This window comes from Pan troglodytes, chromosome 8, assembly GCF_028858775.2.
Source record: "Pan troglodytes isolate AG18354 chromosome 8, NHGRI_mPanTro3-v2.0_pri, whole genome shotgun sequence".
Taxonomy (NCBI): Eukaryota; Metazoa; Chordata; class Mammalia; order Primates; family Hominidae; genus Pan; species Pan troglodytes.
Genome location: NC_072406.2, coordinates 103,662,928 through 103,677,246, shown reverse-complemented (window position 1 = coordinate 103,677,246; position 14,319 = coordinate 103,662,928). Strand labels below are relative to the sequence as shown.

Here is a 14,319-nt window from a genome sequence, read left to right as displayed (position 1 = left end):
GCCACATGTCCCAAGAGGTGTCCTTTGCTTCTCAGGACTCATTCACACAGAGGGAACTATAAAAAAGGGAACAATAGTTAACCTCTGGACAGAAGGGTAGGGCAAAGTGATTGGGGTGGGTTCCCTGGGGCTTTTATAGTGCCAGTAGTGCTCTTGATTGCTGAGTTCTTGGGTTTTAATTTTATTATTAAAATGTATAGAAATGTTGATTATAGTCTTCTGCATGTATAACACATTTTGGATTTTTAAAATGTGTGCCATCAGTTGCTAAGAGTAATGTTCCTGCCCCATGATACCTTCCTCCACAATTAAACTGCTCATCTACATACATTGTCATAACATGTACTGAACTTCCTAAGATATAGAATTAAATACTTTTTAAATGCTTTCATACATATCTTTACAACTTCATAAGGTAGCTTCTTTATCACCCAGTTTTACAGATGAGAAAATAAGCACAGAGAGGTTAAATAAATTTTCTAGGATTGTACAGTTTGTATGTTACGGAGCCAGAATTCAAACCCAGCCTGAGAAGCTACAAAACTCATGTTATTCCCAGTATTGAACAATGCCAAACCTTATACTATGTATAAAAACAAATAATAAAATGGAAAACTAAATTCACATGGGTGTAGGAGCCATTAAACTATAAGATGTCCCAAAAAAAGAAGAACAAAAAAAATTCAACAAGCATCAAGCAAAATCAATATAGTGGAAAATTAACCATTTAAATCATAAAACGTAGGTGTAAAATGGCACTTTACGACTCAACATGCCCAATTTCCTCATTCTATAAATGTTTTGACAAAATAAAAAACAAGAGGGCTAAGTTATCTGTTTAAGGTCACATTGGTGGTTACAGGTAGTAGTTGAGTCAAAGACTCAGTTCTTAACTGACAACGTGTGAGTACCAGCCAGGTAATAATAAATGAGCTACAAGTTGAAGGATCCCTGTATCAGTTTAGTACTTTGGTACTGCTTATGACTGCTTCAGTAGTGGCAGGCAGCTGAAACAAGGAAAGACCAGAATGGATTAGTCATAACAAGTGGTTTTTACATCATTGTCTATAGGATGACTTTTCTGAACATTTGGCAAAAAATAAAATTGAAGGTGGGAGAGAGAAAGGAAGAAAGACAGGAAAAAAAAAGTCTGACTCACAGGACTTTAGCCATCAGAGCCAAATAAAGCAAATACATTCATTAGATTTTAGAGATGTACTTTTTACTAAGTTCAATGATGTGTGTTTATAAAACTGTAATAAAAGCAAGGGTGAAATGTTCTTTTATGAGCCTAGTTATAGAAATATTTGAAAGTCCCCTCTCTATAAAGTTATCTTTAGTGAAACAGATGTCTTAATCTGGACATATCTTACAGAATTTATTACAGCCTTGAGATGGGTTTGACATTCCAACAGGGTAAACATGCCAGAAACCCAGAAAAAGTGCCTCCCATTCATCACCTTATTCAGTAAATTATTAACTAAGTATAGACTACATGCACCACGAATGCTAGGTCCTGGAAACAAACAGATGGATTCAAACTCAAGGAGACTGTACATGCATTTACTCCTGGGCCCAACAACCCCACATCTAGAAATATCCTATAGATAAACCTGCAGATGAACAAAGCGACATATGTACAGAGTCATTCATTGTGGCATTGTCTGCAATAACAAAATAATGAACACAAATCATTTATTTTAATAGGAATCTGGGTAAATAAATCCAGTTTACTTACTTCAATACAAATGTACATCCAATACAATGGAATATATTTGTAAAAAATAATAAAGAAGTTTTCTATGTACTGATACAGAAAGATATCTAGAATACATGAACTGGACAAAAAGCAAGGTTCTAGACAATGCATACATAGTTACCCACCAAAGGTGGAAAATGAGAATATTTATTTATATTTGCTTGCATTTGCCTAAAAAACCATAGGAAAGAATACAAGAGATAACAGAAAAGAGCGTGAAAGTGAGATGTCTGAAACATATTTATTTTTATAGTTTTGACTTTTGAAACAAATAGATGTGTTACCTATTCAATAAAAAGTTATCTTTAATATAAAAAAGAAAAAATAACTCTTCCCATAGGAACAGTTAAGAAAAGTCAAATCCAAGTTACCCACTCTGACCTAGGGAAAGATCTTAGAGATTTAGTCTAAAATCAGTTCATTCTTTAAGGAAACCTGTAGACGGAGTTATTTGGGCCTTGAAAATACTTCTTCTAAGGTAGGAATCCTTACGTGGCAAGTCCTTTGCTTTCCGCAAATAGCAAGCCCTGTGCTATGCTTCTTCTAACACCTGCCCCTCAAGTTGCTCTTAGAGAAAATGTAAAACTCTGGAGTACTTGACCTGTGAAGATCACAGGACTCACACACAGATCCAATTGCGATTTCAGCTGAAGACCACTTGTTCTTCCCTGGCTATTTCAGAGTGACAAAGATCACAGTATGCTTTTCTCCAAGGGGTGTAAAAACTACAGAATTCATTATGTCATATCAAGGTTCTACTAAACTCATGAAATGGGCTGAGCTGGCTATGAGCTTGCTCTCAAGGTAAATGTCAGAGTTCATAGCTACTCTTTTCTGAACTACCTAGACTGGAAAGATTTTTTTTTTTAAAGTTTGGGGAAGAATTGCTTCATTTCTTTTAAAGATATTCTGTGCTACTTAAAAATGTTTCAATTAACTGTGAAAGGGGCATCATAACTTTAGAAAGGAAGACACAAGAGAGTAAGGGAGGATGTAGTGCTAACCTCCTCTCCTCTATCATTTATCATCCAGGTTGTTTCTCTGAAGAGATATCATCACTAGCAGCTGTTACAGTAGGTAAAACTCCTACACTTCTCACTTATTTTTAAAAGGACAGCCAATTTGACAGGCATACCTAGTCATGTGATCCACAGGGAGGAAAGGCATTCCTCAGCTGTTAGGTGAACCCACGCTGGGTTTTTGCAGTTTCCCTAATATCACTTGAAGATCAGACGGGGAAACAAGCTGTTAGAGAATACCCAGCATAGGTCCTACTACCAGAGAAGAGGGAGGAAAATTATAATAACTGCCAAGAATGAGGCATCTTTGAAAAAACAATCTTATTGGCAAGTAAGAGAGGCTTCCCAAAACATCAAGGAACTATAAACATGCTTACATTTGGAAGATGTAGTCTAACTTTCTATTCAATAAAAGAATTACTCTGCAGTGCCCTTAACAAACAAACTCCATGCCACACCTGAATTAAGGTGGCATCCAGATAGAACAGCTAGGAAAATTCAGTACCAGGAGTTCTAATAAGATAAAGGAAGTCTGCTAAAAGGTCTACTCATCGAGTCAGAGTCATTTATGCAAATACCCCAACTTCGCAGTTCCTCACCAGTAATGGAACAAAGCTGGACGGAGAATGACTTTGAAGAGTTGAGAGAAGAAGGCTTCAGATGATCAAACTACTCCGAGCTACAGGAGGAAATTCAAACCAAAGGCAAAGAAGTTGAAAACTTTGAAAAAATTTTAGACGAATGTATAACTAGAATAAGCAATACACAGAAGTGCTTAAAGGAGCTGATGGAGCTGAAAGCCAAGGCTCGAGAACCACATGAAGAATGCAGAAGCCTCAGGAGCCGATGCGATCAACTGGAAGAAAGGGTATCAGTGATGGAAGATGAAATTAATGAAATGAAGCGAGAAGGGAAATTTAGAGAAAAAAGAATAAAAAGAAACGAACAAAGCCTCCAAGAAATATGGGACTATGTGAAAAAACCAAATCTGCGTCTGATTGGTGTACCTGAAAGTGACGGGGAGAATGGAACCAAGTTGGAAAACACTCTGCAGGATATTATCCAGGAGAACTTCCCCAATCTAGCAAGGCAGGCCAACATTCAGATTCAGGAAATACAGAGAACTCCACAAAGATACTCCTCAAGAAGAGCAACTCCAAGACACATAATTGTCAGATTCACCAAAGTTGAAATGAAGGAAAAAATGTTAAGGGAAGCCAGAGAGAAAGGTTGGGTTACCCACAAAGGGAAGCCCATCAGACTAACAGCAGATCTCTCGGCAGAAACTCTACAAGCCAGAAGAGAGTGGGGGCCAATATTCAACATTCTTAAAGAAAAGAATTTTCAACCCAGAATTTCATATCCAGCCAAACTAAGCTTCCTAAGTGAAGGAGAAATAAAATACTTTACGGACAAGCAAATGCTGAGAGATTTTGTCACCACCAGGCCTGCCCTAAAAGAGCTCCTGAAGGAAGCACTAAACATGGAAAGGCACAACCTGTACCAGCCGCTGCAAAATCATGCCAAAATGTAAAGACCATCGAGACTAGGAAGAAACTGCATCAACTAACGAGCAAAATAACCAGCTAACATCATAATGACAGGATCAAATTCACACATAACAATATTAACTTTAAATGTAAACAGACTAAATGCTCCAATTAAAAGACACAGACTGGCAAACTGGATAAAGAGTCAAGACCCATCAGTGTGCTGTATTCAGGAAACCCATTGCACATGCAGAGACACACATGGGCTCAAAATAAAAGGAGGGAGGAAGATCTACCAAGCAAATGGAAAATAAAAAAAGGCAGGGGTTGCAATCCTAGTCTCTGATAAAACAGACTTTAAACCAACAAAGATCAAAAGAGACAAAGAAGGCCATTACATAATGGTAAAGGGATCAATTCAACAAGAAGAGCTAACTATCCTAAATATATATGCACCCAATACAGGAGCACCCAGATTCATAAAGCAAGTCCTGAGTGACCTACAAAGAGACTCAGACTCCCACACAACAATGATGGGAGACTTTAACACCCCACTGTCAACATTAGACAGATCAACGAGACAGAAAGTCAACAAGGATACCCAGGAATTGAACTCAGCTCTGCACCAAGCGGATCTAATAGACATCTACAGAACACTCCACCCCAAATCAACAGAATATACATTTTTTTCAGCACCACACCACACCTATTCCAAAATTGACCACATACTTGGAAGTAAAGCTCTCCTCAGCAAATGTAAAAGAACAGAAATTATAACAAACTGTCTCTCAGACCACAGTGCAATCAAACTAGAACTCAGGATTAAGAAACTCACTCAAAACTGCTCAACGACATGGAAACTGAACAACCTACTCCTGAATGACTACTGGGTACATAACGAAATGAAGGCAGAAATAAATATGTTCTTTGAAACCAACGAGAACAAAGATACAACATACCAGAATCCCTGGGACGCATTCAAAGCAGTGTGTAGAGGGAAATTTATAGCACTAAATGCCCACAAGAGAAAGCAGGAAAGATCCAAAATTGACACCCTAACATCACAGTTAAAAGAACTAGAAAAACAAGAGCAAACACATTCAAAAGCTAGCAGAAGGCAAGAAATAACTAAAATCAGAGCAGAACTGAAGGAAATAGAGACAAAAAAAACCCTTCAAAAAATTAATGAATCCAGGAGCTGGTTTTTTGAAAGGATCAACAAAATTGATAGACCGCAAGAAGACTAATAAAGAAAAAAAGAGAGAAGAATCAAATAGACGTAATAAACAATGATAAAGGGGATATCACCACTGATCCCACAGAAATACAAACTACCATCAGAGAATACTACAAACACCTCTACGCAAATAAACTAGAAAATCTAGAAGAAATGGATAAATTCCTCGACACATACACTCTGCCAAGACTAAACCAGGAAGAAGTTGAATCTCTGAATAGGCCAATAACAGGATATGAAATTGTGGCAATAATCAATAGCTTACCAACCAAAAAGAGTCCAGGACCAGATGGATTCACAGCCAAATTCTACCAGAGGTACAAGGAGGAACTGGTACCATTCCTTCTGAAACTATTCCAATGAATAGAAAAAGAGGGAATCCTCCGTAACTCATTTTATGAGGCCAGCATCATCCTGATACCAAAGCCGGGCAGAGACACAACCAAAAAAGAGACTTTTAGACCAATATCCTTGATGAACATCGATGCAAAAATCCTCAATAAAATACTGGCAAACTGAATCCAGCAGCACATCAAAAAGCTTATCCACCATGATCAAGTGGGCTTCATCCCTGGGATGCAAGGCTGGTTCAATATACACAAATCAATAAATGTAATCCAGCATATAAACAGAACCAAAGACAAAAACCACATGATTATCTCAATAGATGCAGAAAAGGCCTTTGACAAAATTCAACAACCCTTCATGCTAAAAACTCTCAATAAATTAGGTATTGATGGGACATATTTCAAAATAATAAGAGCTATCTATGACAAACCCACAGCCAATATCATACTGAATGGGCAAAAACTGGAAGCATTCCCTTTGAAAACTGGCACAAGACAGGGATGCCCTCTCTCACCACTCCCATTCAACATAGTGTTGGAAGTTCTGGCCAGGGCAATTAGACAGGAGAAGGACATAAAGGGTATTCAATTAGGAAAAGAGGAATTCAAATTGTCCCTGTTTGCAGATGACATGATTGTATATCCAGAAAACCCCATTGTCTCAGCCCAAAATCTCCTTAAGCTGATAAGCAACTTCAGCAAAGTCTCAGGATACAAAATCAATGTACAAAAATCACAAGCATTCTTATACACCAATAACAGACAAACAGAGAGCCAAATCATGAGGGAACTCCCATTCACAATTGCTTCAAAGAGAATAAAATACTTAGGAATCCAACTTACAAGGGATGTGAAGGAACTCTTCAAGGAGAACTACAAACCACTGCTCAATGAAATAAAAGAGGATATAAACAAATGGAAGAACATTCCATGCTCATGGGTAGGAAGAATCAATATTGTGAAAATGGCCATACTGCCCAAGGTAATTTATAGATTCAATGCCCTCCCCATCAAGCTACCAATGACTTTCTTCACAGAATTGGAAAAAACTACTTTAAAGTTCATATGGAACCAAAAAAGAGCCCGCATCGCCAAGTCAATCCTAAGCCAAAAGAACAAAGCTGGAGGCATCACGCTACCTGACTTCAAACTACACTACAAGGCTACAGTAACCAAAACAGCATGGTACTGGTACCAAAACAGAGATGTAGATCAACGGAACGGAACAGAGCCCTCAGAAATAACGCCACATATCTACAACTATCTGATCTTTGACAAACCTGAGAAAAACAAGCAATGGGGAAAGGATTCCCTATTTAATAAATGGTGCTGGGAAAACTGGCTAGCCATAGGTAGAAAGCTGAAACTGGATCCCTTCCTTACAACTTATACAAAAATTAATTCAAGATGGATTAAAGACTTAAATGTTGGACCTAAAACCATAAAAACCCTAGAAGAAAACCTAGGCAGTACCATTCAGGACATAGGCATGGGCAAGGACTTCATGTCTAAAACACCAAAAGCAATGGCAACAAAAGACAAAATTGACAAATGGGATCTAATTAAACTAAAGAGCTTCTGCACAGCAAAAGAAACTACCATCAGAGTGAACAGGCAACCTACAAAATGGGAGAAATTTTTCGCAACCTACAAAATGGGAGAAAATTTTCGCAACCTACTCATCTGACAAAGGGCTAATATCCAGAATCTACAATGAACTCAAACAAATTTACAAGAAAAAAACAAACAACCCCATCAAAAAGTGGGCAAAAGATATGAGCAGACACTTCTCAAAAGATGACATTTATGCTGCCAAAAAACACATGAAAAAATGATCATCACTGGCCATCAGAGAAATGCAAATCAAAACCACAATGAGATACCATCTCACACCAGTTAGAATGGCAATCATTAAAAAGTCAGGAAACAACAGGTGCTGGAGAGGATGTGGAGAAACAGGAACACTCTTACACTGTTGGTGGGACTGTAAACTAGTTCAGTCATTGTGGAAGTCAGTGTGGCGATTCCTCAGGGATCTAGAACTAGAAATACCATTTGACCCAGCCATCCCATTACTGGGTATATACCCAAAGGACTATAAATCATGCTGCTATAAAGACACATGCACACATATGTTTATTGCGGCACTATTCACAATAGCAAAGACTTGGAACCAACCCAAATGTCCAACAATGATAGACTGGATTAAGAAAATGTGGCATATATACACCGTGGAATACTATGCAGCCATAAAAAATGATGAGTTCATGTCCTTTGTAGGGACATGGATGAAATTGGAAATCATCATTCTCAGTAAACTATCGCAAGGACAAAAAACCAAACACCGCATGTTCTCACTCACAGATGGGAATTGAACAATGAGAACACATGGACACAGGAAGGGGAACATCACACTCTGGCGACTGTTGTGGGGTGGGGGGAGGGGGGAGGGATAGCATTAGGAGATATATCTAATGCTAAATGACGAGTTAATGGGTACAGCACACCAGCATGGCACATGTATACATATGTAACTAACCTGCACATTGTGCACATGTACCCTAAAACTTAAAGTATAATAATAAAAAAAAATACCCCAAGTTCAAGTTGGGTTAAGTCCAGATTCCACAAGACTGGCACAGATGAGAGGGAAGCACACATTGATGGAAGCTCAAATAAGTGGACAATATTGAGAGTCAATATGGCCAATCAAAAACTTGTAGGCATACAAGTTGGCAAACTGACTTCAGAGATCAAGATATTAGTATAGAAATAATGGAGTAGATAGAAATCAGAGTGTGAACTCAAAGGTGCCTCCTTAGGGCAATATTGGCGTGACAGAGGGGTGTGTGTGTGTGTGTGTGTGTTTGTATGCAAATAAAAGAAAGAAGTTATCAAAGGCAAATGTTCAAAAATGAGGCAATATAAATACTAACCTATAAGAATGTAGAACAGGTCTAGCACTGGCTTAGAGTGTCAAACAGAAAATCTCTATGCAAGAATAATTTATACCACATGCAGCTTATGGACATGGGTGATTTACCAGAAACTATGTCCTTAAATATTTCTAGGTTTGTTTTGTTTGGTTAGGGTGTGAGGGGCATTTAAACCTTTGAAGGTTTGTTTTGTCTTGTTACAAAGTGAGTGGCACTTAGAAGTATTTAAGTAATGTACATTTCCCGTGATAAAACAATATAGAGTTACATAAGAAACATTAATAATATATACACAATTCTACCTCCCTGAGGAAACCATTAACAGATCGGTAAGCACCCCTCTATGCTCAAAGTACAAAAGGATTCCCTGCACTTAAAAACGGTGGATTCATATTCTACCTATAATGATGTAACTTACTTTTTTCATGTTACAATGTATTGTGGGCATTTCTCCCAGTCACTTTACATACATATCATATTCTTCTTAATAGAAGCATAGTATTTGCAGTATAGATTAACATAATTTAGTTAACTAATATAGATTGCTTCCAATATCACTACTATAAATAATGTACATTTTTTCCATTTATCTTTTTACCTATGTTGTATCTTTATAACATCTATAAGCTTTTCCATTCAAACTACCTTTTGGTCTTTAGATAACAGTTTTATAGCTTTCTCCAAATAGATTTTACACATTTCCTTTTAGGTTTATTTTTATGTATTTCATATATTTTCCATAAAGTCTTCTAATTGATTATTGCTCAAATATGGGATATCCATTACATATTTGCATACATACATTTATAATATAGAAAATATATATGTATATTATTTTATTTATAATGTAGCCACCTCTTTAATCAAATTTGCTTATTATTCACGAGTTTTGTATTTCATTCTCTTACTCTAGGTAACATTCACCTAAAAATAAAGATTTTGCTGCTTCTGGTAAATACGTATACAGCTTCTTTTTGTTGTATTAACTAGACCTATCAGAACAATGCTGAATAATTAATGTCTACTTTTAAAACTAATTTAAAAATATACTTTTAGCCAAAATATATTTAAAAATTATTTACCATTCTTGATGTTAGGGAAAACAAGATGTGCAGGTGAACTTCTGTTTTCAGCAGCTTCTTTCTTCGGGCTAACAGCTGAAATAAAACTGCTGAAAGTGGAAATTTGGCCTTTGGCTCCTCTGTCCAAACCCTAAAACCAGAAAAGTTAACATTGAAGTATACTTCCTACTACCTATAAATTATTTTATTGCAAAAATCACAAACATTTATAAGAGATTTTAATTTGATGACGAGTAGATAATAGATAAAAACGTATATAAATTTGACTTACCTTTTCTAGGACTTAACTGTCTCATATATAAAACAACCTTATTATCTATCCAATTACAAATTGAGAAGTTTGGAAATGGGAATAACAACAGTACCTATCTTATAGAGTTACTGTAAGATTTAACAGAGATAATGCACATAATTAGCATTGTTCCTTGCACATTATACACCCTCCATTAATGTTAACTACTATTTTAACTGTGTATTTAAATAATACTATTTTTGTGACCTCCATAAATATTATTTTTAATAAATAGGATGCATGTGATACCTTACAGGCTGATTCACTGAAGACTATCCTCTCATTTGATGCAACTTTACAAGTTCAGGTAAAAAGATAACCCTTTAGAGTTTATGTTTTTCTAAGCACTGTGATTGGGCATACCAGAATTTTTTTTTAGAAGTAGTGCTAAGCACTTGGGATCCTTAGGCACAGGTAATAGCAATCTTCTAAAACATGGAATCTATCCATTATCACATCTTTCACAAAATAACAACTCTATAAAATTCATAGTACTTATTTAATTAATCAGTATTTTGTAATTATACAAAAAATCTTCACACATACTTTGAAGTGCAAGATTAAACTATAGAGCTGCCTCAGGGCTTATTCTCAGCTCTCTGGAATCTTTTTATACTATGTTCCAATTTCCAGATGCTTAAGAGAATACAGTAGTTAACTTCTTTAACATCCACTTTTAAATTCTAAAGGTAACGTCTTCACTTTCACAGTAGAGGAAGAGTTTCTTTTTCATCTCCTCCTTCTTAATTCACCAGACTGATTGCCATTTACCTTTTCAGAATTCACTCATATAATATAGCAGAAGCATTTATGCTCACTAAATTCCCCATTCTCTTACAGTTAGGTAGAACCATCTGATTCATTCTAACAGGCCACAAGTGGAAATGACGTCTGTCATTTCTGAGTCAGAAAGTACCAATGCATTTAAGACTGGGGCAAAACTCTAGCTCTTCTCTCTTTTCCTCGACTGTGGCAACCATCCAGGCTGAGTTGACATGTTAGAGCATCTGTTAGCTTGGGTTCTTGAGTGACTATGTGAAACAGAGCCAATCCTGACCAATGTTAGACTATATCATTAGCAATAATAAACCTTAATAGTTTTCAAACACTGAAACTTGGGGCTAATTTGTAACTGCAGAATAGCCTATCATAACTTGTTTCTGAAGCTTTTTCCAGTGTTCAGCATTTCTATAAAACCAATCATTCTTATTTATTCTTGTAATTTATTTACATTGTTCCACTAAAATTATAATCATTCTAATGTTGGCCCTTCATGCTGGACTAGAAGTTCATCACAGAGCTTGTCATACAGTGAATCTTGTGCATAGGTGCTACACTTTAAATTTACTTTTTAAAGAAATTAATATAAAAGAGCCCAAAGAGAATAAATTTCAGACACTATACACATAGAATTAAAAAATCTCTAGAATTAAGAGACTTTTAGAAATTAGTTAACTCCTTCATTTCACAGAAAGGAAAGTGGAACTGTCTGAGACTCACCTAAAGTGACCTAACAAGCAACGGAGATGTAATGGACACTACATGGGAACCTGAGGGACACTTCCATGAGTAAAGTAAAAACACATATGCATTTTTCTGGTGTGACATTTTTGCCTGTTCATAGATTTTATTGTAATTTGTTTTTGCTTGGTCCTTGATTCTTGGCCAGATTTCAGCTCAGTAATGTCTGGGTTAATATTTCTGTGTTAGGAAACAAGTCATTTGTTGAGTACTTGTTATACACCGACTACTACAGTACCTACTTTAATACATTATAACATTCCTATATGTATTTACACCCCATTTTATAGATGGGGAAATTCAATTTCCATGCCCATGTTCACAGAGCTGATAAATGGGAAGCCAGGATTCAAACTCCAGTTTGAATGACCATGAAATCTGTATTCTTAACACTTATATTACAGTCTCCCACTATAGCAGCTGTCACTAATTAAGGGCTTAACATGTGACAGTAGGTGTGTTGAACACATCAGCCTATTTTCACAACAACCCTTTGTGGCTGATGTAATCTCTACTTTTATAGATGTATGTTCAGTTAAATTTAATCGCTTTAGGAGCAATTTACCTAACCAGAGAATATTACATAAGCAGAACAACTAAGTGTACTTTAGGGAAACTTCTGATGTCCTAAGCCATCTAGGAAAGACTAACATTTTCTTTTCTTCCCCCTTCCTTCACCTCTTCTTAATAAAAGAAGTCTCAAAGAATATTGCTTAGTTCACTTGTGGGATCTCCAAACAATAAAAATTAGGAAGTCAATTAACAGTTATTCAACAACTATCAGTTCTAATGTCTAGTGGATTTACAGTCTCAAAGATAAGAGAGAAAATTGAAAAGAGAGGTAAGACAGTGATACACAATACCTTTCCATAAAATAGTAAATTATGTAATTTGCATAATATTGGTAAATTAAAGCAGTTTGTTCAGGTACACAAAACTAGTGTGTTGATTAGGAAAATGAAATATAAACAGGTTACATATTTGAAAAAGTAAATCATTCCTTATTATATGTATTAGGATGCTTAAATAAGAATTTTATTAATGACTGGGGCTAAGTTTGCTTATTTGTATATTTTGTTGTCAGAAAATCTTAATAATAGTGTGAACAAATGCCAAATTGGACACACAAATTTGACAGTTATAAGAAAGTAACCAATTTGTAAAATAAGGTTAGCCGTGCTTGTATAATAAATGGTCCCTCAGCAACAGACCTTTGTTAACTTAGCTGTAAATATTACAATAATTTAACACATAGAAGGCATTTTTTCATTGACAACTGTCATGAATGTTATCTAAGACTAAGCAACAGTAGGATTTAGGGAGCAGTGTAGTTGGAATATAGAATCAGAAAGGGAGAATGGTCCAGCAAGATATGACTGGGAAGGTAGGTAGTGGCCATATTATGAGGCCTTCAGGCTACAGAGTATAGATTCTATCCTGAACAGAGATAGAGAAAAATCATTGAGGACTTCTAAGCAAGATATGACATAATCATATCTGTATTTTAGAAAAAAATCACTATGGTAGCAGTCTAGGGAATAGAATAAAGGGCAGAAATACTGGAAGCTAAACCAGGCCTACTGGAAGAAATGAAATTTGAAGAGAGATAGTAATAATAGGGAATGAAGAGGAATGACAGCCTGGGCCAAGAAATGACCAAATTGTTAACAGCGATTTCAGGTGTAAGTCTGAAGCATAATGAAAATGAACAAACCCTCCCATAAATTATAAAGTAAGTGAAATAAACAAGGTAAAATGCTTTCTTCAAATTTCAGAAGAATAGGCATATTTTGACACCTCACTGTATAGAAGAGGGCATCTTTGAAGAAAATTCTAGACTGGGTTTTATCAACATGATTTGTGAGTAACTACTAAAGGAACCAACGCTCACTAGGCAAAAGTATGCTTCGCATGATGAAATAATGAATTTTTATAACAGGGTTATTGTAATATAGCAACAGAAAACCTATAACGAGCTTGTCCAACCCACAGCCCCCAGGGTGCATGCAGCCCAGGATGGCTTTGAATGCGGCCCAACACAAATTCATAAACTTTCTTAAAACATTATCAATTTTTTTTGTGATTTTTCTTTTTAGCTCATCAGCCATAGTTTGTGTTAGTGTATTTTATGTGTGACACAAGACAATTCTTCCAATGTGGCCCAGGGAAGCCAAAAGATTGGACACATCTGATAATATAAGGACAGAACTGTGGGAAATATTGGCATGTATGATGTGAGCTGGCAAAGGAGATTAAGAATGAACGACCAAAGAAATCCAGAAGAAAGTGATGTGTTAAAAATATGGGAGGATAAAGTTTCAAGAAAAAAAAAGGTCAATAATGTTAAATAATGAAGAGTGGTTAGGTCTAAAATGTGCCTAACTGAAATGGGCAACTATGAATCTTGAGGACAGCTGAGGTAACAGATTTAGGGTAATGGTGGTGGCACGGACTATACAAAATAAATTGACAAACGAATGGGAAGTTAGAAAATGAAAGCAATGAGCAAGGATGACTCAGAAGCTTTACTGAAGGGGAAAAAAGCCTGAGGGGGGAAGAATGCAAAGGTTTGAGGGAAGATCTACTATGCACATTACCATGGCTGCCATCTAATGTTCCCTTTTATTTAAATTGCC

At 36.2% G+C, this 14,319-nt stretch overlaps 1 protein-coding gene and 1 long non-coding RNA gene across 6 annotated transcripts in view; one reads left to right on the top strand and one right to left on the bottom strand.

The window, feature by feature from the left end:
• The window catches only part of LOC107966796 (uncharacterized), a 220,832-nt gene that overhangs the window by 89,830 nt on the left and 116,683 nt on the right, over positions 1 to 14,319 (top strand). The window lies entirely within an intron of this gene.
• The window catches only part of HECTD2 (HECT domain E3 ubiquitin protein ligase 2), a 105,442-nt gene that overhangs the window by 79,421 nt on the left and 11,702 nt on the right, over positions 1 to 14,319 (bottom strand). For all 5 annotated transcript variants that reach the window (XM_063781970.1, XM_016918846.4, XM_016918844.4 and 2 more), the window contains exon 2: positions 9,871 to 10,000. Coding sequence is in view for 3 of the 5 variants with exons in the window: in XM_016918844.4 (XP_016774333.1) it covers positions 9,871 to 10,000 (130 nt within the window). In the remaining 2 variants the exon portion in view is untranslated. The remainder of the gene's footprint in view (positions 1 to 9,870; positions 10,001 to 14,319) is intronic.